The 25,051-nt window shown below is 39.1% G+C and overlaps 1 protein-coding gene across 3 annotated transcripts in view; it reads left to right on the top strand.

Annotated features, from left to right (window-relative positions):
- NPNT (nephronectin) overlaps positions 1 to 25,051 on the top strand; it is a 133,690-nt gene that overhangs the window by 82,506 nt on the left and 26,133 nt on the right. For 2 of the 3 annotated variants that reach the window (XM_056566048.1, XM_056566059.1), the window contains 6 exons: positions 6,663 to 6,755; positions 13,880 to 13,999; positions 15,094 to 15,213; positions 16,706 to 16,840; positions 17,190 to 17,312; positions 21,107 to 21,760. In XM_056566048.1, coding sequence (XP_056422023.1) covers positions 6,663 to 6,755; positions 13,880 to 13,999; positions 15,094 to 15,213; positions 16,706 to 16,840; positions 17,190 to 17,312; positions 21,107 to 21,760 — 1,245 coding nt within the window. The remainder of the gene's footprint in view (positions 1 to 6,662; positions 6,756 to 13,879; positions 14,000 to 15,093; positions 15,214 to 16,705; positions 16,841 to 17,189; positions 17,313 to 21,106; positions 21,761 to 25,051) is intronic. The other variant, XM_056566068.1, reaches the window with a different exon arrangement.

The raw sequence follows: 25,051 nt of genomic DNA, 5'->3' as shown, positions 1-25,051 counted from the left end.
CATTAGAGTTGGTTTTACATGTGAAAGATTAAAGAACCTTAAACAAACCCTAAGCATAAGTCATACCCCCACTGATCTACCATTCATGACTTATCTGATGGTTTTAAGAGCTTTTATCTATTTATTCTTTAAAAGCACCTCTGCTCTTCTAGTGTTAGCAGATTATGATATCTACTTGATCTTGGCTTAAATGGCATTCCACATTAACGTAAAAAAAAATAAGTCTTGTGTCACCTTGTAAGAAAAGAATAGTAGGCACTGTTTAAATTACAGGTTGGCATAATAAACTTAGTCGACTTCTTGTCTGCTGATTTGTTACACTGTCTTCCCTATCATTGGCACCAGTTCACACAAGAGAGTGTGACAGCTTATCCAAAGACCTGACATTTAGCTCTAGAAGCTGTGTACTGATGCTGTCTACCGGTAGTCTAGGGAACTATGCGCACTCCTTGTTTTCAGGTGAGGCACTAACACTTGGTATAAAATCCAGTAAATATATAGCTTCCTAAAGGATACAGTGTTTGCTGGTGCGAAGCTAAAGCCTGAGCTGAATAAGTGCCAGTAAGTCCTTCTGAGTCATAAGATCTATGACTGTTGGGAAATGTTTCCATTAACAGAAAAAATAATGTTTGCTTTTCACTGTAATAATAACTTATACAAAGACAGAAGGGAACAGGCTTATGCTGGGACTTTTTGGGTGTTCCTTAAAGATAAACACATGCACTTCTAGGCATGTGAAAGACTTGTTAGTAGAAATCCTAATTGTAAATGAATATAAAATATAGATCTATTAATGGCAAACCAACAACAAGCTTAGCCAATAGGTATATGTATTATGCAAGGGACAGGCACCGCACTGTGCTCATCTGAATGAGGCCATATTTCATTACTATTCTGACCATCTAGTGATCCAAAATAACAGAATAAAAAAAAAATCTCTACTTTTAGTTTGGGTTTGTAGAACCATGGTTGGTCTAGGAGTCTGTGTGCATTTACAAAGTTTATCTGTAACTTTGTTAACATATGTTAATCTGCTGACACAGGGTAACAGGGGTTAGCATCCACATCAGTGTATTCCAAACGGTGTGCTTCCAGCTGTTGCAAAACTACAATAAAAGAAAAACACTGGTCCACATAAAAGGCATACCTTTGTATTTGTGCTTTTTTGCTTTATTGCAACAACCCATACACGCGCACACACACACACACACACACATTTTTACAGTTTCCCCGGGTCCAGTGGCCCTGTGCAGATTGCCTGATTGCTGAGTCTTACTCAATGCAAGCCTGCCGTCATAGCTTGACCTGTAACTATAGGCAGGGAGATCTAACTATTGCAACAAAATAAAAATGTGCATAAAAATGTGCATATCAACACCTAACCTGCATTTTTAAAACAAGGATTAATTTGTTGTTAGTGGGGCTTAAAACCTTTAAAATTATTGGAAAATGCAAAAAACAAACAAAAAAACAAACAATTCAACAAACGGTACTGTGATATGTGCCTAAAGGAGTACTCCAGGTAAGGGAAAATTATCCTCAGGATAGAGGATGAGTGTCAGATCATGGGGGGAGGGATGGTCCGACCACTGGAACCCCCCGCAATCTACCGTATGGGGCCTTGGCTCTCTGCATGAAAAGAGCTGTGTCTACCACCACACAATGCAGTGGCCAACAACCCCCCATGGGAGAGCCGGATCACTGTACTCGGATATCTCCAGCTCTGCCAAAAAGATGCATGGAAGGGGTGTGTTGACTCCCACTTTGTGCGGTGGTCGACATGCCTCCATTCATGAGGAGAGCCAGGGTGCCGTATAGAGATAGTGGGGGTCCCAGCGGAGCATCGTTACATCACGGCTCCACCCCTTTGTGATGTCACAGCCCGCCCCCTTAATGCAAGTCTATGGGAGGGGGCATGATGTTTGACACGCCCCCTCCCATAGACTTGTATTGAGGGGGTGGGCCGTGATGTCACAAGGGGGCGGGGCCGTGATGTAACGATGCTCTGGCCCCTGTATCACCAGTCATTACGCACAGAGCGAGTTTGCTCTGTGCAGTAATGATAGCGGGGTGCTGCAGCGGAGATCCCGGGGGTCCTCAGCGGCGGGACCCCCGTGATCTGACATCTTATCCCCTATCCATTGGATAGGGGATAAGATGCTAGGGGCGGAGTACCCCTTTAATTATCATGCACAGGCTCCGTACAAGTCCCTGAGCCTAGTCTATGACCTCTACTGCCCCTCTCAATTCCTTCAGTTTTGTACAGAGCCATACAGATTTTCTTTTCTGTTGGTTAATATTGAATTCCATTGAAAAAAAAAATGTGTTCCCTAAATGCCATTATCAGTTTTATGTCAGTTTCTTCCCGTAAATAAAAATACTTTTTACTGCCTGTTATTTCCAATTGCTGTAAATGTAATCAGTTAACCCTTCCAGTATGTCAGCTTCTAGACACATTTTGAAATGGGGTTTGGGAAACATTTCCTAATGGGGCTCCAGGAGGGGTCCAGAAATGTCCCCATTCTCCAGAAGTTGTCTTTTTAAATAGCTTCCAGTCTCTACTATCAGATTGCTTTAACTGCAACATTTATACATGTAACAGATTAAAGGAAAACGGTCAGCCTGTTCATCCACACTAAACCCAATACACTGGGTTATAGTGCGGGTGAACAGGAGTCCAACAAGGAGTCACTGACTTAAATATGTCCAGTAGGTCCTGAGATATGTCCCCAGAAGATCCTCTGCTGAATTAAGTGAATTGTGCACAGGGGGTGGGGCTTCACCACTCAATTTACATATCTACTGTCTGTGGCTCCACTTCATTAGGATTTGGAGTCACAGACAATAAATATGTAAATTAAGCCGGCAAAGCTCCGCCCCCCTGTGTGCGATTCACTGAATTTAGAGAGGATCTTCTGGGGAACATATCTCAGGACCTACTGTACATATTTAAGTCAGTGACCCCTTCATTGGATTCATGTTCACCCGCACTATAACCCAGTATTTGGTTTTAGTGTGGGTGAACAGGCTGAAAGTTTTCCTTTAAAAAAATAAGATTGTTTAGATTTGTACATAGCGATGGGGATTTATTTTGTGAAACCCACACTTTTTTTTCTCAGGTTGTGAAACACAGGTTTTGGCACATTGCCAGAATTGTGTCTCACTTGCGCCAGAAAATCAGAATCACAAAATCTGAATCAGTGACACGCGGTTCCTTCTCCAAACCTCACTGCACACACAGGGCTGCCGTGGAGAAGCCCTGTGTGTCTGCCCTGTGTGTCCGCTGCATACTGTATTTCCCGCTGCATGACAGATTTTCTGAAGCGTGAAATAGGCAGAGTATGTGTGACCCTATGTTTCTGTTTAGAATCCACATAGAATTCCTTGTTGGAATTTATTACAAAATGTAGAAAAATTTACCATTATAGAAATTTATTTATTTTTTGCTTTTTTTTTTTTTATGTATGCCATTTATCAGATCTTACATTAAAAGGGTACACTGGTGGAAAACAATTTTTTTTTTAATGAACTGGTGCCAGAAAGTTAAACAGATTTGTAAATTACTTCTATATAAAAATCTTAATCCTTTCAGTACTTGTACTTCTTTCTGTAGTTCTTTTCTGTCTGACCACAGTGCTCTCTGCTGATACCTCTCTCTGTATCAGGAACTGTCCAAAGCAGGATAGGTTTGTTATGGAGATTTGCTTGTACTCTGGACAGTTCCTGATACGGACAGAGATGTCAGCTGAGAGCACTGTGGTCAGACTGGAAAGAACTCTAGAAAGAAAAGAACTTCCTCTGTAGTATACAGCAGCTGATAAGTACTGAAAGGATTAAGATTTTTAAATAGAAGTAATTTAAAAATCTGTTCAATATTTGAAAAAATTTGTTTTCCACCGGAATACCCCTTTAAGTCACTGGTATAATACATTGCAGTAGTTGTGGTAGTACAGTGTATTGTGGCTGTCAGTAAGCCAAATTCCAATCAAATATTAAGCTTGGAAATTCCTGTGGAGCAGCTTTTAAAAAATATTATTTATTTATCGTTTTTGCTTTTTTATTTTATGCCATTTAGCTAACATCAGGTCACTGGTATAACATATTGCAGTAGTACGTCCAAGGAGGAAGACAGCACTAGTCCCTGCTCTTATGCCCGTGACCATCCGGATAACCAGTCCAGATATAGAACATCCAATTGGTATAGGTCACAGCAAAAAGTATGCAGACTCCCAATTTCAAAAAGGCTGTGGTCTTTATTTAGGTCATCAGCAATGCAACGTTTCGGCTATAGTGTAGCCTTTGTCAAGGATGCTTGACAAAGGCTACACTATAGCCGAAACGTTGCATTGCTGATGACCTAAATAAAGACCACAGCCTTTTTGAAATTGGGAGTCTGCATACTTTTTGCTGTGACCTATACCAATTGGATATTGCAGTAGTAGTGGTAGGGCAGTTTATTGTGCTTCGCAGCATAAGGGTATGTTCACACTACAACATTTCTGAGCAGAATTTAACTCAGGAATTGTGCTCGAATTTCCAGCAGCTTCTCATTGTTTTCAATTGAATTTTGTTGCACCATCCACACTGTAGAATTTCTGAGGAAGACGTTCCACCGTGGAAATTCTGCTGAATTTCTGATTCCCCAAAAGAATGGAATACCACACTGAATACATTGCCACCTATCGGAACTGGCAATGTCTGTGCAGTCCTAGCACCGGCCACCCTCATAATCATCAATTAAAAACTAACCTCCTCAATAATAGTTTCTTTTTATGGGTGTTAAAATCCCTCTCTTTTTTTGTCCTGTGCTGGTCATCCATTTCCTCCATCCTTTTCATTACCACAAGGTGATTCATGAGATGGATTTACCTCAGCCACCATGGTTGCCCTGTTATGGTTGTTGCTGGGCTTGGAGATGTAGATGGGATGATATGTCTTGCTGGAGACATTAGCACTTAGGTTCATCCGATGGTGAAAAATGTGTCTCTAGGAATTTTTTAAGTGTGGATATGGCCTTTGTTGTCTTCCTGAAGTCTTCACACCGAGTGACACGAGCCTCTTTGTGAGGTAAAGATGCACCATGTGACGTATGTGAGAGATTTGAGTGCAATGCGTGACAACCTCCAAATTCTGGGTAATGTGAGACACACAAATAAATGTGAAGGGCTTTACACAGTGGGAACAGAACAACACAAGCAATGCAAACACATACTATTGGTAAATGGTAGGAAAGAAATGTGGGCCAACAGTTTCAAGTATCAAGATGTGAATAATATATAACATCTGCATAATGGAAACATTATAATCCTCTTATAACTAATACAGTGATACAGCTGCACTTGCAGGTCTCAAGTGTCCACAAGGTTTGTCAGTTTATAAATCTAAGCCTTGTCACTATGTACACACCAGAAGTTGTAAAAGCAATGTCAACTTTGACTAAAAATGACTTGTATCAACCCAAGTAAAAAAAAAAAAAAAACAGGGCTCCTAGGCTTAAACCATTGTAAAGTATTAAACCATAGTATATCCAGTTCTTTACTACATGCCAGCATGTGAGTATAAAGATAACTATTGTCTTCTTAGGCTCTTTCACACTATATAATTTCTCTGTTTAAAAGACCCGTTATAATGTTCAGTTAAGGAAACCCTTAAAGCTGGCTGTTAAACTGCCATTATAAAATCCCATACGGCCACAGTCAAGTCTATGGGATTTTGTGATCAGCCACTATGACACATTAATGTCGTAAAGGACGTTATTTTGTGACAGGAGAAAAAAACTGTACATGCACTAATTTTCTCCCATCACAAAATAACGTCCATTATTCATAACGACATTAATGGGTCCTAACGGCTAATCACAAAATCCCACAGACTTGACTGGGATTTTGTAACGGTCGTATGTTTTTTTTTTAACAGCCGGTTTTAAGGGTTTCCTTAACGAAACATTATAACGGGTCTTTAAAACGGAGAAATTATATAGTGTGAATGCAGCCTTAGAGGTTATAAGGGGACATTTATCAATGTTTGCTTCTGTATTCCTTTTTTTATAGTTGTTTTTTGCTTACAATTTTTTTGCTTATGTGTGACTTATCTACTGGTTTCAGTCTGTTGATAAATTTCTTTCACGTAAGCAATTCATTATTATTTTTTTGCTTTGGTAGTGGCTTTTTCTGCTCCATGTCTGAGCTGGAGTAAATTTAGTACGTTTTTTCATGCAATTATTGCGACTTTCGCACTTCATTTTTGCTTTGGTAAGCAAGGTTCTTTTTTTTTTTTCTTTTTGCTTAGGGCACTGCACAATCAGAAAGTTGCACAAAAAATAGAGTAGTCGCACATGCAACTTTTTTGCGACAATTTTAAGCAAAAACAACCTACTAAATGCTTTGATAAATGTCCCCCATAGTGTTCTCCTGCAGTTTCCCTGATATTATAGTATGTAAAACGCAGATATCCTATAAGGATTCTGAATTCTATGAAGGCTGGTAACATATGATTATTACTGCCCCTTGTGTACGGACATCTGTGCTCCCAACACTGTTATGCAAGTGTTTGCACTGCAAAATGTTACTAAATCTTGCTTCCTGTATGAGACAAATAAAGATTGTATGGTATACAAGTCAGTGACTGGTCAATGTTAATCTTTACTATCTCTATTTCTGTAGCCGTTTGCCAACCAGGATGTAAACATGGGGATTGTATAGGCCCCAATAAGTGCAAATGTCACCCTGGATACACTGGAAAAACCTGCAATCAAGGTACGTGGGCACTTTAATTATTGCTTGGGCATTGTATATAAGGGTTTTGTCTATTGATGCATTAGATATCTGTAAAATGAGAAAAGTCGCATTGGATTCAAACTACAGTGCTAAACAAAGTCAAACCTGTAAGAAGAAATGTTTGTAGTTTTTGCTTGTATTCTTTGAGTTGATCCATGTACAGTAAATGGTGGTGACAACTTTCCCTGCAGTGGGGATTGCAGTAACTAGACACCTAAACATTATTTGGTCATAATTAACCTGGATTACATTTTTGGTTAGGATTACTTTATTGTATGTTTTTGACTATATGATGACTGACTTTACTTGCCAGGGTATGTCATCTGTGAACTAATCTTGAATTGTGGCACATTCATCTTAGAAACCTTCCTTCTATATATATTTTAAATAAATGTTCATGATAGAAGAAAGTCATTATCTCTTTTAAAGAAAATCTGTCACCAGTGTCACCTGCACTAACCTGTCGGTACTTACCTTGTCCCATTCCGCGCAAGGGATCACCGGTATTCTTTTCTGTTAGCTCCAGCTCCGGGCATTCGGTTTTGGGCATTGGGGGAGCTTACTGACGTCACCGCTGCTGTTCTCTACTGAGTCCTGGGAACAGCAGCGATGACGTCACCAAGCAACGCCTGTGCCCCAAGCCGGGTGCCCGGAGCTGGAGCTAGCCGAGAAGATTACCGGAGATCCCCTGCATGGAACGGGACATGGTAAGTACCGTTGTCATCAGTGTCACCTGCAGTACCTGTCGGTACTGACAGGTTAGTGCAGGTGACGCTGGTGACAGATTTCCTTTAATAACAAAATAAATGTGATTATTGTTGAACGTTAGCTACTGCATTCATTTACTTAAATTGGACTATTTCAGGCCATAAATAGTAGGACTGACATTTTATTGTCGTGATATTCCAACTTCATCCTTTGTATGTGATTTGTGTAAATATGAATGGGCATCTGAAAAAAAGTTCTTGCCAAAATTGCTTCTTTCTTCAAGGCCATCTTTATCTTATACAATACATTCAGGCTGGAATCACACATGCAGTTTTGTTTGCAACATTATTTAAAATCTAAAGCCAAGTTGATCCAAACACATAATACATACATACATAAAAACTTCTCCTCTCTCTCCTCTGTTTGCCTAAAAAACTGCATTAAAAACTGCCAGCCTCCAAGTCAACTCAATAGGCCATTTTGTTCCCCATCTTTGCCCTATGATTTTAGTGAATGTGAGTGTAATATATCAGCATAACACTTAGCGAAAACTACTATACACAATAAAAGCATTATTTGCATCCCCGTCATAGCAGACACACTTACTGACAAGCATATAATACATTGAAGGATGAGCTATATTCTTCAGTGTATCAAGGCTTTTTGCTTATACAATTCAGATATCATTTTAGGCATTGGTTAATTGCACCTCAAGTGTTTTTAAGGCAAAATCAACTTTTCCTTTTTGAACCACTTCAGGACCAGGACATAGTGGAATGTTGTTTAGTCAGCTTATCATCTGATGTAACCTTTGTGTTTACACAGATGTTTATAACCTAGCCTAACTGGGTAACCATTTTATTAAGCAATTTACACAATGATAAAGCTGGTGTTACACAAGCAGGGGAAAAAGCCATCTAAAAATACAGCTTAAACACTACAGGATGCTCAGCTGTAAGAAATCACCAAAATGATGATGATGAAGATTTGGGAGCATGTCATGTGCTAATGCTACATTAAGATTCCAAGACATTGTTTTTTTTGTATACACTAATATGATGAGGTACACATTTCCTCCTAAACGTATATGTGTAAATAAGCCCCACTGTGTCATATTCTGTTGGTTTTCTTATGTACTCCACAATTCTCACAAAAGAATTGTTGACCATATCTTCCTCCTTCGTATGAAGATGAGCGCCTATTGACCATCCAGCCTGACTGGTACCATGACGTGCCTGTTTATTATCCTGTGGATTATTCAACTACAGAGTTCCCTCCTGGGGGTGAGAATGTCTATTTTCTACTATGCCACTGCACTCCTTGTTAGAGTTTGGCTGTAGAAGAATGAGCAGACTCTTTGGCAGAAGGCTGGCCCTTGTAATGTTGGACTGATGGCTTTGACATGAAGAACAGGCTTTTAAAGGCATGCAGAACAAATATGTCATAAAAGTGCCTTCCTTTTCTAAGAATGAAACCTTTTCTCTATATCTTTTCTATCTATTTCTAGAGCACTGTGCCTTTTTTTTTTTTTTACAATTACAGTAATAGGGAACAACTTTCATATAGCCATGTGGCTTCATTATTAATTTATTATATTACATATATGCAGTATACAATAGTATATTATACTTATTTTATGCATTAGGCTGTTCTGCTATTCCTTGGAGCATATATTATGAAAAAATTAAGGACGTCATTACAAAGTCCTTCTTGCAAATAAAAGATCTTTATCTAGTGTGAAGTAACGCATTTCATTAAGATGATCCTATTATCCATGGAACACTATGACCCTTATGTTATATTGCCATGATAACTGATTTGTGGAGATTTAAAAAAAAAAAAAGGCTAAGGGCATCCACCTGTATGCAGAACAGGAACTAACAAGCCCCTATATAGATGATCCAAAATGACCATAAGAAAACAAAGCGGATCACTCACCACGACTTCAAATGCTGAATACTTTATTCAGTCACTGATGACAGTGACTATACAGATCTAACGGCAGGGCAGTTGGTCTTAGGGAGCCCCGTCCGGAGCGACGGCGCTGTTTCACGCCCTCTGGGCATTTCCTCAGCGTGAGCACCACTAACGCATTGGCTGATGCGAGCAAGCGCTTAAGTTACTGACAGCTCTCCGTATCCTTACCCTTAAGCAGTGCCAGGTGTACTCTCACATTGTGCTCCTAGATAGATGATGTCATGTGTTTTAGTGCCTCACATACAGTCATGGCCGTAAATGTTGGCACCCCTGAAATTTTTCAAGAAAATGAAGTATTTCTCACAGAAAAGGATTGCAGTAACACATGTTTTGCTATACACATGTGTATTCCCTTTGTGTGTATTGGAACTAAAACAAAAAAGGGAGGAAAAAAAGCTAATTGGACATAATGTCACACCAAACTCCAAAAATGGGCTGGACAAAATTATTGGCACCTTTTCAAAATTGTGGGTAAATAAGATTGTTTCAAGCATGTGATGCTCCTTTAAACTCACCTTGGGCAAGTAACAGGTGTGGGCAATATAAAAATCACACCTGAAAGCAGATAAAAAGGAGAGAAGTTCACTTAGTCTTTGCATTGTGTGTGTGTGTGCCACACTAAGCATGGACAACAGAAAGAGGAGAAGAGAACTGTCTGAGGACTTGAGAACCAAAATTGTGGAAAAATATCAACAATCTCAAGGTTACAAGTCCATCTGCAGAGATCTAGATTTGCCTTTTTCCACAGTGCGCAACATTATCAAGAAGTTTGCAACCCATGGCACTGTAGCTAATCTCCCTGGGCGTGGATGGAAGAGAAAAATTGATGAAAGGTGTCAACGCAGTATAATCCGGATGGTGTATAAGCAGCCCCAAATAAGTTCCAAAGATGTTCAAGCTGTCCTGCAAGCTCAGGGAGCATCAGTGTCAGCGCGAAATATCCAAAAACAGAATGAGGCCTACAAAGAAAAGAACACAGTACCTACAGTGAAATATGGTGGAGGTCCAATGATGTTTTGGGATTGTGTTGCTGCCTCTGGCACTGGGTGCCATGAATGTGTGCAAGGCATCATGAAATCTGAGGATTACCAACAGATTTTGGGTCACACTGTACAGCCCAGTGTCATAAAGTTGGGTTTGCCTCCGAGATCTTGGGTCTTCCAGCAGGACAATGACCCCAAACATACATCAAAAAGCACCCAGAAATGGATGCCAACAAAGCACTGGAGAGTTCTGAAGTGGCCAGCAATGAGTCCAGATCTAAATTCCGGTGAACACCTGTGGAGAGATCTTAAAATTACTGTTGGGAAATGTCGCCCTTCCAATAGAGCAGTTTGCAAAGGAAGAGTGGTCCAACATTCTGACTGAGAGGTGTGAGAAGCTTATTGATGGTTATAGGGAGCGACTGATTTCAGTAATTTTTTCCAAAAGGTGTGCAATCAAATATTAAGTTAAGAGTGCCAATAATTTTGTCCAGACCATTTTTGGAGTTTGGTGTGACATTATGTCCAATTTGCTTTTTTTCCTCCCTTTTTTGGTTTAGTTTCAATACACACAAAGGGAATAAACATGTGTATAACAAAACATGTGTTGCTACAATCCTTTTCTGTGAGAAATACTTTATTTTCTAGAAAAATTTCAGGGGTGCCAACATTTACGGCCATGACTGTAACATTAGTAGAAAAACCTGTAGCTTATTTTAGTTTTTGGTTAACCTCTCCTCTTTACACAGTGTAATTCTTGTATGTGCTTTCTATCTGCCTTGACCTAAAGCACCTCTTTCAGACTTCTGGCTGAACACCAAAGCTTATTGAAGAAACTTGTCTCTCCAAGCTGTTTTCCCATGTGCAGCATGCTAATTTGTTCCAATGAGAAATCTACAGTATGTTGACATACCTGACATTTCCTAATATCAATTAGTTTTAGGTAGATCTTAGTTACGCATTTTGTCAAATGTCACGATTCCTGCTGTCTTGCTTGTAGACAGATGCTACAGGGAAATGAAACAATAAGCCTGTGCAAACCTACAACTGTTCAGTTAAAGCTCCAGGTTGCATTTTTATTGGTCAGGTTTCCTGTTTTTGGCTAAAGTGAGGATTATGTCAGGTTGGTTTTCATTTCCTATTTCTACTGCTTGCATACAGGCAAGATAATTCCCAATAGTTTGATGTGTTTTGTTGAGCATTCATGTTATTTCATAAGGGAGGGGGGATAAATAAAACATCTGATCCGCATCCCAAGGGGGAAAATAAAAGTTTAAACAGGCTAAAATGTAACTTGTCCTTTTTTCCTCTAATCTGAGCCTTTGGGTGATGACGTAGTGAGTAATGTTCATATACCTTAGAACTTTGCATTAGCAATAAGTAAAATAAGTATTCCAATGTCTGTTGGGGAGTACTTGTGCTGAGTTTGGGGTGCTGAATGAAGTCTACTAGTGACTATGTTTGGTCTATTTTCTCACATATATTATTATTCTGCAGGATTCAAAAGAGCAGCCTTCCGAGCTTTTGAACCGAATGTAGTCACTAGTAGATCCCAAATGTATAGTACTTTTTTAGCGTGAGCATAGCCTTATATACCATTTAAATTGGATAGGGAGGTTTTCATGCTTGGTACCCTCCTTTACCCAGAACTCTTTAACCCCTTGGGGACTCAGTTTTTTTTTGTTTTTGCACTTTCGTTTTTATCTCCTCACCTTTTAAAAATCATATCCCTTTCAATTTTGCACCTACAGACCCATATGAGGTCTATTTAGTTTTGCGCCACTAATCCTACTTTATAATGACCTGTCATTTTACCCAAAGATCTACGGTGAAACCCCCCAAAAAAATCATTGTGCGACAAAATTGAAAAATATTTTGTAACTTTTGGGGGCTTCCATTCTACGCAGTACATTTTTTGGTAAAAATTACACCTGATCTTTATTCTGTAGGCCCATACGATTCAAATGATGCCCTACTTATATAGGTTTGACTTTGTCTTACTTCTGGAAAAACTCATAACTACATGCACAAAAATTAATAAGTTTAAAAATGTCCGTTCCTGACCCTTGTAACTTTTTTCCCCGCATACAGCGATATATGAGGGCTCAATTTTTGCGTCATGATCTGAAGTTTTTATTGGTACCATTTTTGTTTAGATTGGACTTTTTGATCGCTTTTTATTCATTTTTTATGGTATAAAAAGTTACCTAAAATACGCTATTTTGGACTTTAGTATTTTTTTTTTACGTGTACGCCATATACTGTGTGGTTTAATTAATAATATATATTTTTATAGTTTCGGACATTTATGTATGTGGCGATACCATATATGTTTATATTAATTTTTATTTACATGTTTTTTTTTTTACAATGGAAAAAAGGGGGGTGATTCAAACTTTTATTAGGGAAGGGGTTAAATTACATTTATTAACTCTTTTTTTACACTTAAAAAAAAAAATGTTATAGCCCCCATTGGGGGCAATAACAGGCAGTACATTGATTGTCAGCACTGTTCAATGCTATACCATAGCATTGCATTGATCAGTGTTATCGGCGGTCGATTGCTCAAGCCTGGATCTAAGGCTTGGAGCAATCAATCACTGATCGGATGCACCGGAGGCAGGTAAGGGACCCTCCGCTTGCGTCCTAGCTGATCGAGACATCGCGATTTTATCGTGGTGGTTCCAATCAGCCCGACTGAGCTGCTGGGAATGCTTTTTACATTTTAGACACGGCGATCAACTTTGATCGCCGCGTCTAAAGGGTTAATAGCAGGCGTCACCCCAAACGGTGATGCTCGCTATTAGCCCCCGGGTCCCAGCTACCGTTAGCTGCCGGGACCGGCCCGATATGATGTGGGTTCGCCGCGCGACCCCGTGTTATATTACAGGAGCAGGACGTACAGGTACCCCCTGCGTCCCCAAGAGGTTAAGAGAAATATCTGCCCATCATTGGTGGTAACTGATCACCAGTGGTTAGAGAAGACAGTTCCATTTCCAGATAAATTATCAGTAATATTTTTTGTATTCGGATATAGGTTTTCTCCTTTTTACTGTTTAAACTTTTGTTTGCATCAATGCATCTAAAAAAAAAAATGCACAGATTCTTGAATTCCATTAAAAATCAATAACTGTATTGTGTCTACAGCTTCCATACAGACCTGTGTGTCTCCATGGTAAAAGACTACGAACAAACCTTGTGCAGTGAAATCTTGTCGTCATATACTTTTGTATCTGACCTTATTGCACAGGAGAGGGATTATCAGACAAATTGTCACATTGGACAGTTGTCTGACTAGGATTTTGAGGAAGTATAATTATTCTTATGTTATTTGTTCTTTTAGACATATCGAAAAATAGACCAATAGATACACAGTCATGCTGAACCAATTAATATTTCCCAACAGAAATTAATATTTTCTTTTATTCCATATAGATCTAAATGAATGTGGACTAAAGCCTCGGCCATGCAAGTACCGATGCATGAATACATACGGGAGCTACAAGTGCTATTGTCTGAATGGATACATGATGATGCCCGATGGAACGTGTTCAAGTATGTCCAGGCACTGAAACTCGACTGCCCTGCATTGTCCTTCCCTCATTAGGAGCTGCTGATTTATTGAGATATAGGACTGCTGACACTGTTCTTCTTGTTCCCGTTTCTCAAACCCTGCAAGGGGATTTGTTTTGTCTACTTTTCACAAATAGGTTATCCAGAATTAGAAAAACAGAGCTGATTCGTTCCAAAAATGGCACAGCACCTGTCCTCAGGTTTTGCATGGTATTGCAGCTTAGTTCCACAACCAGAGGACAGATGTGGCGCTGTTTTTTGAAAAAAAAAATGTTTGTTTTTATTTTCCTGGATAATCCTTTAAAGTCACTTTTGTTTATGTTTGTATCCAAAAAATGACTAGTGTATGTCGCTCAGGACCAGTAGAGCACCTTTCCCAATCTGGTCCTCAAAATAATTGTGTGCTATTCCCATAGGGACCGTCAGAGCTATCACCCCAATAAGTACCCTAATAATAAAAACAACTCCTTTTTTATTTATTGATTCTTTAGAGAAGATTTTGCTGTGTGAAGGCTATATAAAGATTACTATGATATAATAGCCCCATATGGCATATCGGTATTTAGATACATGTTAAATAAAAGCACAGTGGCACCGCATAGAGCTGCAGTGGCACTTAGTCCTTCCTAGCTCCGACAGTTCTTAATAAGTGGTCCTCTGAATATACCTAATAAAAGTTAAGTTTTAATACAGTATTTTCTCTGAAATCCAAAGACATTGGCTTTTTAGCAGAATCTAAGAATATTACATTTGGGCTAAGTTCACATGTTAAATATTTTTGGTGTGTTCTGTTCTAAAATCTTCATCAAAGCCACTAACATTTCACAATTAGTGTACGTTAATTAGCTGTTTACATGCATCTGAAAAATCTGAGCACTTTTATTATCCTCATGTGGAAAAATCCTCTAAGCACATCCAGGTAGAAAGAAGTGTGGACTTCTAACATGGATGCTCTGGGATAATACATGCAGTGTTTACCACAGGCAAATCCTCAACATGTGAACTCTATAACAGTTGTAGTACTACTATCCATACTAATACTACAAATCCTAAACATTACCTATATCTTTCTACAGATGCTCATACCTGCTCCATGGCAAACTGTCAATATGGATGTGATATTGTAAAAGGAGAGGTCCGATGTCGCTGTCCTTCTCCTGGTTTGCAGTTAGGACCAGATGGCAGAACATGTGTGGGTAAGTGGCACCTGTAAGTGACAAGTCATTCTGTAAGTAGCTTGTGCAAAGATCTATACATAGAGATATTCTCCAGGCTCTGATGGCCAGCAATGTGAAGAAGAAAATCGAGAGCATTAGTAAATTGTGATTGGTCATTTTATGTTGTGGTATGAGTGTATGATAACTTACAGTAGCATTACATGAGTCAGGAAGCACATGGTAAGGTTAACTTGGCACTCTGTTCATACTGGTGTGGGGCTGCGTCATGGCCATTGTTGCTGTGTCACTGTGTCTATAAGGTGCCATGGTCAAGAGCAGGTGGCTAGGTTCTGGTAGTAGTGGGGCTGCCGGACCACTGAGTCATTGCTCATATGGGCATTGGTGTTTTGAAAATGGTGGTCACCGCCCAACGCCATGCCATTTTAAGTTAGCAACCCACTTGAATCAGGCGGCCGTGAAGAAGCAAGTAGGCTTGTACAGTTTTGTCAGTTTAAAGTGCAGCCATGCTTTTTTTTATTTGTGTTATAATAATAATTAGAATCATCATGCTATAAATTGACATTATTATGCTTACATTTACAGTAGCTCTATTTCTTGGACCTCACAGCAATCCATAAATCTAGCTGTACATGATGCAAATGTTTTTACTGATCCTCAGTGTAGATAGAAAGATCAGCTCTTTGTGACCATCCTAAGAATTATTATTTTTGGATATGACATTGCTGCAAACAGTATTGCATTGTAGCTTGATGGTTAATACTGCCATGCAGCACTAAAGTGTTCTCCCCATGTTTGCATGGGTTTCCTTTATGTACTTCTGCAAATATATACTGATAGGGTAATTGACTTCCGATGAAATTATTATTTTAAACCTTAAGGGTATGTTCACACATATTGTATAACTTTTGGGTTTTATGCTGCACATTTCATGCTGAAGACTTTATCATTGATTTACCAGCATGCAATCTGCAGCATAAATCCTGTGCATGAAAACCATAGCACATACAATACATATGAGCATATTATTCCATCCATTATACTCAAACAGAGCATGTAGCAAGCATTACAAGCAAATTAAAGGGATTACCTGTTTTTTTATATTTAGAAGAGCTCAGTGTTTCAGTAAAACATAAAAAAAAATGTACTCACCTGCCACCAATCCCCAGTGTCGTTCTGTTTGCTCCCATTACATTGGAAGTGGCCGCAGCAGTGTTCCACCAGAGTTTAGCTTCACAGCCATTTCTTATGTGACAGGACAGAAAAAAGGAAGGTCCACGTAGCAGGTTCAGAACTGTCAGAATAGCACCTGCCAGAATTGTCAATAGGTGTGAACAGGTGTTTTGAATGTTTTAATGTTTTACCACCACCCTGTGTTACTTGTAAATGTAAAAACGTTTCAGGTATACGTGTAAAACATTTGTCGTTTTGGCACATTAACCACATAATGTTTCAATCCTGTATATAAGTGTAAGTTACTGAAGCATATTCTCCAATAATGTCTCCTTGTCAGATGTTGATGAGTGCGCTACAGGAAAGGCAGTATGTCCAAGATTTAGGAAATGTGTAAACACGTTCGGAAGCTACATATGCAAGTGCTATCCTGGATATGACTTAATCCATGCTCATGGGAAATACCAGTGTTTTGGTAAGTATAGGCCTAGTATATAGAGTATTTGTATTCAGTAAGAATCACTAAAACACAGAGATATACAGTACAGCACATGATCTTAAAAGTTGGATGTGGATGTAAAAATGAAAACATGGTAGCTTTCAGGTAATTGTAAAATGTATTTATTTTACAGTAAGTGTGATAATTTATTAACATTTTATACTGTAAGGAAGTATTCGTGTACAGAGTTCCAATGTTAGAAAACACTCAAATAATGTAGAAAGTTATAAAATAGAATATTCTTTAATGAAAGTAATTTTTCTAGTTATTGTGGATTTTTGTGATGCATTACTTTGATTCTTATGTACACAATTTCTCTGGATAGATATTGATGAGTGTTACACTGGGGATTACCAATGCAATACGTATGCAAGATGCTACAATACACAAGGATCCTACAAGTGCAAATGCAATGAAGGCTACCGGGGCAATGGAGCTGACTGCACACGTACGTTCTATTTACGTGCTCTCACTGCTATTTAATGTAATAACATGTTTCTGTGCAATTCATTATGCTCTAAACAATGTATTTGGATTTATAGTTTAACCATTAGAGGTAGACTAGCAGTATAGGCTGATATGGACAGGACAGTGCACTATAGAGTCAGAGGTGGACAGTACATTTTTATACGGCACGGTTCCTTAACCAGTTACTTAGGCACAACATGTGGCTGCTGGGTACCCTGCTATTGACCGCTTCAGATACTATTATGCACTAGTGGTACCAGGAAGGTCATAGCATTACTTGGTACAAGCCTAAAAGGCATTTTACTAGAAGTAAATAGTAGGGTAAAAACCATATCATATAGATAAGCTTTTGCCTTTTGATCTTCATTGCAGCTCTATGGTATATTTGAATGTGGTGAAAGTTTGGTCAGTTTAAAGTGCAGCCATGTCTCTTTTTTATTTGTGTTATTATAATAATAATAATAATTAGAATAATCATACTACGTTGACATTATTATGCTTACATTTACAGTAGCTCTATCTCTTGGACCTCACAGATATTGACCACTTCAGATACTATTGTGCACTTGTGGTACCAGGAAGGTCATAACATTGCTTGGTACAAGTCTAAAAAGCATTTTACTAGAGGTAAATAGTAGGATAAAAACCATATCCTAAAGATAAACCTTTCATAAGCTCTTTGCCATCCGGTATGTTTAAAAGTGGTGTAAGCTTGAATTACTGTTATGGCAACTCAGTGTCTAGAGACACTGTGGAGTTCAAATCTGTTTTTATTTATTAAGCAATACTTGTTGATATGCTACCTGAGGGTGTTTATGGTGCATCCAATGTAGCGCAAATTACATGGGCACTCTAACATATAGATAATGGATTTGATATTACAACAGAGATACTAATGGAGTCTGTTGAGGGGGATTGTTACATCCTTCGTTTTGCTAGTTACATGTTGAAACCTTTGCATTGAATGGAACCACCCTTTAATCTCTGGATTAATCTCTTGGCTTTTTATTGATAGGTATGAAAGGGGAAACCATATTTTTTAGTGTCCTAGCTTTCCTAAAAAAATATTTAGATTTCTTTGGGATTAGTAGCCCCAAGATCAGGTCACTGGTTAAGGTGCTTCAATAGCTATCCAGGACTTGTTTTATTTGAGATTGTGGTGTATTATAGCTTGTTGAAAAGTCCATAGTAAAAACCTTTAGTTCACTGAAATTATCTTGTAAAGCTTTCCCACCCCAATCTAGGCTCATTGGGGGATATTTACCAAAGCTGTCTATGTCCCGCATCAATTTAGACCAAACTACAGAGGGTTAGGCTGGTCTATTGTGCGCCTAATTTATCAAAAGTCGCACATGGCTCTTGATAAATTCTGCCCACAGACTTTGTGATCTATGCTTTAGACTGTATTTAAACCTGCTCCAACATGGTCTGACATTTCAGCGTACTTTCAGCCGATGCGACTTGTCGCTGAAAAGTCGCTTTTGATAAATTCAGCACCAATGCATTTTCCAATGCATTTCCGTCTAAAATAGACTAGAATGCATCATGTTCTAAAAATCCTCTAGAGCAAAAGTCGCAAAAAAGTCGCTCATATTTAGACTGCGACATTCTGTGCGACAAATTAAGACAGGAAAAACCAGTCTAAATCCTTTGATAAATATCCCCCATTGATTCTACTTATTGTTGGGTTTCCTTGATTAATTGCAATGGATATCTCTTTTCATGGTAATAGTTTTCCATAGTGGACACTTGATGTTAGAGCTACATTTCTACCTCATTCTTTTTCATCTGTCCATATGGAATGTTTCTGGAATTATGAAGGACACTGTGCTCTTAGGAACTTTAAGTGTGGCAGAAATTTTTTGTACCCTTCTCCAGATATGCGCTTCCACACAATCCTATCTCTGAGCTCTACAGGCAGTTCTTTCCACCTCGTGGCTTGGTTTTTGCTCTGATATGCATTGTCAGTTGTGAGACCTTATATAGACAGGGCTGTGTCTTTCCAAATCCTGTCCAATCAAATTAATTTATCACAGGTGACTCCATTTAAGGTGTAGAAACATCTCAAAGATAGCTAAATTTCAAGTGTCATAACATATATCCTATATCCTTACAAAATTATATATTTTTTTTCCTTTTTAATAACTCTTCAAAAATTCTGTTTTTACATTTTCATTATGGGGTATTGTGTTTAATTTTAGCATAAGGACACAACATAACAAAATGTGAAATAACTGAAAATGTGCAAAGACTTTCCAAATGCATTGTAGCTTTCTATTAAATAATGATATAGCTAATCCTTCCCTGAAGATCTAAAGGTCACTTTTTAATGCTCGAGAGGTTACAGCATACTTTCTAAAAGGCAAGATTTATTACGGATTCTCATCTTTACATTGCAATTAAATGAACATGAAAACTTTTAAGCATTTTTTACTTGCTTTAAAAGAGAATCTGACAGCCAATTCACCCGCACTAAACCCAGCTATAGTAACATAGTCCATAAGGTTGAAAAAAGACCAGAGTCCATCAAGTTCAACCTATAACCCTAATGAGTCCCTACTGAGTTGATCCAGAGGAAGGCTAAAAACCCTCATACTAGAGGTAAAAATTCCTTCCTGACTCCAAATATGGCAGTCAGAATAGATCCCTTGATCAACCTTCTGTCCCTATAAATCCAGTTTACATAACCAGCGATGTTGTTATTCTCCAAAAATGCATCCAGACCCTTTTTGAACTCTTTTACAGAGTTCACCATGACCACCTCTTCAGGCAGAGAGTTTCACAGTAAATAACTCCTGTCTGTGCTGGTGTAGAAACATTCTTTCCTCTAAATGTAGGGGATGCTCCCTTGTTATAGATACAGTCCTGGGTATTAAAAGGTCATGGGAGAGATCTCTGTACAGTCCCCTGATATATTTATACATAGTTATTAGGTCACCCCTAAGCCTTCTTTTTTCTAAACTAAATAACCTTAATACTGATAATCTTTCTGGGTACTGTAGTCCTGCCATTCCCCGTTTTACCCTGGTTGCCCGCCTTTGAACCCTCTCCAGCTCCACTATATCTTTCTTGTACACTGATGACCAGTACTGTACATCGTATTCTATGTGTGGTCTGACTAGTGATTTGTACAGCGGTAGAATTATTTCCTTGTCATGGGCATCTAATAAAATGAGGGGTTACTCACTGAAATACGTTCACTAGGTGTTGTGTTATGCTTGTGAATGGTTTCATTACTAATTCACCCCAGCATGCATTGGAGGCGGGGAGCCATCTGGCTGAGTTCCCTGTCTCCTACATAATCCTTCGTCAGCCCTGCCCCCATCATTATTATGCTATTGAAGGCCGCGGGCGAGTGCTCACCCATGACAATCATTAGCATAACAATGATGGGGCAGGGCCAATGGGGGATTATGTAAGAGACAGGGGAACTCAGCCAGATGGCTCCCTGCCTCCAATGCATGCTGGGGGTGCATTAGGAATTAAACTATTTACAAGCATAACACAACACCTAGTGGACGTATTTCAGTAAGTAACCCCTGATTTTACAGCTCTTCACCCACGCTATAACCCAGTATTCTTGGTTTAGTGCAGGTGAACTAGCTGTCAGATTCTCTTTAAACTTTTTTTTCTGAAACTAGATATCCTTAATACACTTAAGGTGCTGTCTATTGGTGTGCATATTCTGGAAAATATTCTGTGCATATCAGAAGATATTTCCTTCAGAAATACTATAGTACATTGGTAGATCATGTTATGTTTTGTTTTTTGCAGCAATCCCCCGAGTGATGATTGATCCACTAGGCCCTCATAATTTTCTACCAGGTAAAGATAATATAAGAAACGTAATTAAAGGAAATGGCAGCACATTAAGTGGTAGTGAAGGAAGCAGCAACAGGATCCCAGACTTTGTCTCCAGACATCCTAAGTGGCCTCCTTCACCCTCTATTACAGCAAAACCGCATCCAAAGACACCTAAGCCCACATCCAGGCCATCTCCACCTGTAACACGTCCAGCACCAAATCCTGTAACAACGCCAGCACCAAAACCAGTAACCAGGCCACCTCAACCAGTAACCAGGCCACCTCAACCAGTAACCAGGCCACCTCAACCAGCAACAAGGCCACCTCAACCAGCAACAAGGCCACCGCAACCAGCAACAAGGCCGCCGCAACCAGCAACAAGACCACCGCAACCAGCAACAAGGCCACCGCAACCAGCAACAAGACCACCACAACCAGCAACAAGACCACCACAGCCAGCAACAAGGCCACCTCAACCAGTCACAAGGCTGCCTCAACCACCAATAAAACCACCAACACCCAAATCACCCACAGTTGTTACAACAACAGCTCCTCAGCTATCTACCAGATCACCAGACAATAACAGAATTGAGGACCAAGGAAAACAGAGAGGAGACGTGTTCAGTAAGTGTTTTTAATGACACTTTATATTTTATATTAATGCATAAAAAGCCTATTATAAAGCATGCTGTACTATTCTGTCTGGTATACAAAGTTCAACCAAGACAAGCACTGCCAATAAATAATAAGCAAAATAATGCTGGCGCTGCATGCCTGGAAACATTTAATAATCCAAGAAAAAACAAGGGAGGCTTGATAAGTAAGTGCAGTCAGACTTCAGATTCAAAAGTATGAAAAAATATTTAATCTTTATTAGTATACAGTCCAGACCAATAAATAAAAAGTTTAAATATTCTAGAATGCAATCTCTAATAAGCTGCATCCCCACACAGAACCATGCCCACTAAAAGTATGTCAGTATATATTCAAGAATAATGCATCCCCTATATATTTAGGGACCTATGTCCACCAATAGCTGCAAGTATAAAAAGTATTACCCGAGGATCAAAAATATATTATAGTATAATATAGTATACTCTCCTATGTGATAAGAAACCTTAATCCTGAAATGCAATAGTCATTCAACCCTCACAAAGTGCGATGTTCAAGGACACAAAGTGAATATAAAGTATATACATTGATATAGCATGGACCTATAACCAATAAATGCTTAAAGGGGTATTCCGGGCAAAAACATTTTGGATAGGGGATAAGATGTCTGATCGCGGGGGGCCCACTGCTGGGACCCCGTGACCTCCCTGCAGCACCCGCATTCTATGTGGGAGCTGCATCTCCAGTTTGGGAAACCTCTGGGTGCTGCAGGGAGGTCACGGGGTCCCAGCGGCGGGTCTCCAGCGATCAGACATCTTATCCCCTATCCTTTGGATAGGGGATAAAATGTTTTTGCCCGGAATACCCCTTTAAAGGGGCAGGTGGGAAGCCAAACAGCTAGGACTCATGCATATCACAGTAAGTTGTGGCGTCTTTAAAGATGTATTGTATTGTACTATTTTTTTTATATACTTTGAAGTCTGAAACCTCTCTTATTTTTCTATAATTCTGTCTGGTCTATCTATCATATCTGCCATGGCTTGACAAAAGCACGAATGCCAGAGTGATCAGAGCCTAACCAACATACATGTTTCCCTTAAAATGTGACATGTCAGGTCAATAATATACAAAGGTTCCAGCCTGTATGGGCAAATCTGAGCCTCATCTTCCTCTCCCTTCCTCTGTAATATGGTATTCAATGAGAACTGTATTGAGCTTCAAAAGAATAGGTACCCCTCCCACTACTGTTATTACCTTGTTACGATTCTACTTGAAAAGTACACTTTGTACAAAATATAAGGCTGTATGTGTTCTTCATGACAGTTCATATATTAATTTAAGGACAACTATGATATAAAGAGAGGGAAAAGAATAATGAGACATATAACCAACAGAAATAGGGTAAATGATATTGTAATAATACACTGCATGATGTAATCCAAGGCTGTCATATACACATAAAAGGAAGAACCTTTCATTTAAAACCAAGTAAAATGCAATCTGAGAGGACAGATATTTAGAGCATCAGGAAAAGCCAATTTTAAATAGTCCATTAATAGCGGTTTCTCTGGTGGGTTGCCAGTTTCAATTGGTACATACCAGGGATGCCTTTCTCATTCAGCCTTGAGCTAGATTGCTTCACAGGCCATTCAATCTCCTTTTATTAATTATTATTGCTGGCTACAGTAGCTAGAATGTCTTTCAATTGCATAACACTGCAGAGTAAACTTCAGTAGACCGTGACCAAAGGTGGCTTAAGAAGAATGTATAACCCGAATAGCAGTGATCAGGGCAGTGTATATGCATTGGGTTTTTATCAGAACATTATTCTTGCACCTTCAGGATGAAAGTCTAAATTGTTAAAGGGAATGCTGCTTATATTTATAGCAATTTACAAGTTTAGTTATTTCTTTGTTTACTCGGCCATACCTTATGTACCTTGCCTGTCCATTGTGGCTGTATCATAGTAGAGGAGCCAGTGGGCAAAGTAAATGTGTGTAACTGCCCAATGTTTGCATGTATGCTGCTTGACAATTGTATATAGATTTATACATCTGTTTAGTATAATAATATACAGTATTTTACAGAGAATGCTTAGCTATTGATGTGACGGATTACATTGTCATACAGTGATAAAGAAAAGCAATTATCAGTTGTTACAATGTTCTCAGTATTGTCAGGACATAAAAGAAGAAAAGCAGTACGTGCTTGTGAGGGGATAGCTGGAAATGTAATAATGGTGTGGTAGTCCTTAAAGTGATATTATAGCACACTTAGGTTTTAAACATGCATTGACTCCAATAGACTCCAAAACATGCAATGACTCCATGGAAGATGATAACAATGTTAGGGTTAAGGTTTTTATTCATAGTTATAGAGGAGATGTATGTTACTCACATTGTTTTAGTTAACCTGTTTGCTTCTTAAAGCACAATTTTTATATTTTGTTTTATTGTGGCTTGAATAGCTTCCATCCAGGTAAGGAAATGGGTAGACCCCAATCTCTGGCTGATTGAATGAAATCCAAAACAAAAAAAAACATTTGAAGAATGTTATCAAGTAGAAGAGCAGGGATGTACTGAAGAGGGCATCAGCTAGTGTGCATAGTGGTTTAAAGGGGTACTCCATCCCTAGACATCTTATCCCCTATCCAAAGGATGAGATGTCTGATAACGGGGGTCCGGCAACAGGGACCCCCGCAATCTCCGAGCCGGCACCCTGGCATTCTGAACATTTATGTTCAGAATGCCAGCTTTGGGCTTCCTTGTTCGTGACGTCACGCTCCCTCCATTTATGTCTATGGGAAGGGGTGTGGCAGCTGCTCCACTGCCATCACGCCCCTCCCATAGATGTAAATGAGTTGCATTGCAACAAAGTATTCCTTCAATACTCTTGAGCATCTTGGTAGGTAGATTGACATTCTTTAGTGTACAGAACCATTGCATCTGTTGTCTAGCACTTTGGCAGAACCTGATATACTACTTATGTGTGTGTGGTTTACATAGGTTTCTTTGGAGACTTCTGTTTCCCAGTATACCCTATGAGGGTGTTGGCTATCAATCACCTATAACATAGAGTGTGCTTGTGTGCTTACTTTGTGGAAAATTAGCAACTTTTTGAATTTCCTGATTTTGAATCTAAATGTACTATAAGAATTTTTTGATAATACAGGTTGTTGTAAATATTTGGTGCTAGCCCACATGTGGTTACCTCACGGCTGCCAGTGACTTGAATGTCAGACATTCTCAAGCAATGAAAACATGAATTACCAAAATCTTTAAAATTTCTCCTACAGCCGCTGGA

The sequence above is a fragment of the Hyla sarda genome, chromosome 1 (genome assembly GCF_029499605.1).
Source record: "Hyla sarda isolate aHylSar1 chromosome 1, aHylSar1.hap1, whole genome shotgun sequence".
Taxonomy (NCBI): domain Eukaryota; kingdom Metazoa; phylum Chordata; class Amphibia; order Anura; family Hylidae; genus Hyla; species Hyla sarda.
Note: the sequence above shows the minus strand (reverse complement) of the source record. Positions and strands in the feature narration are given on the sequence as shown.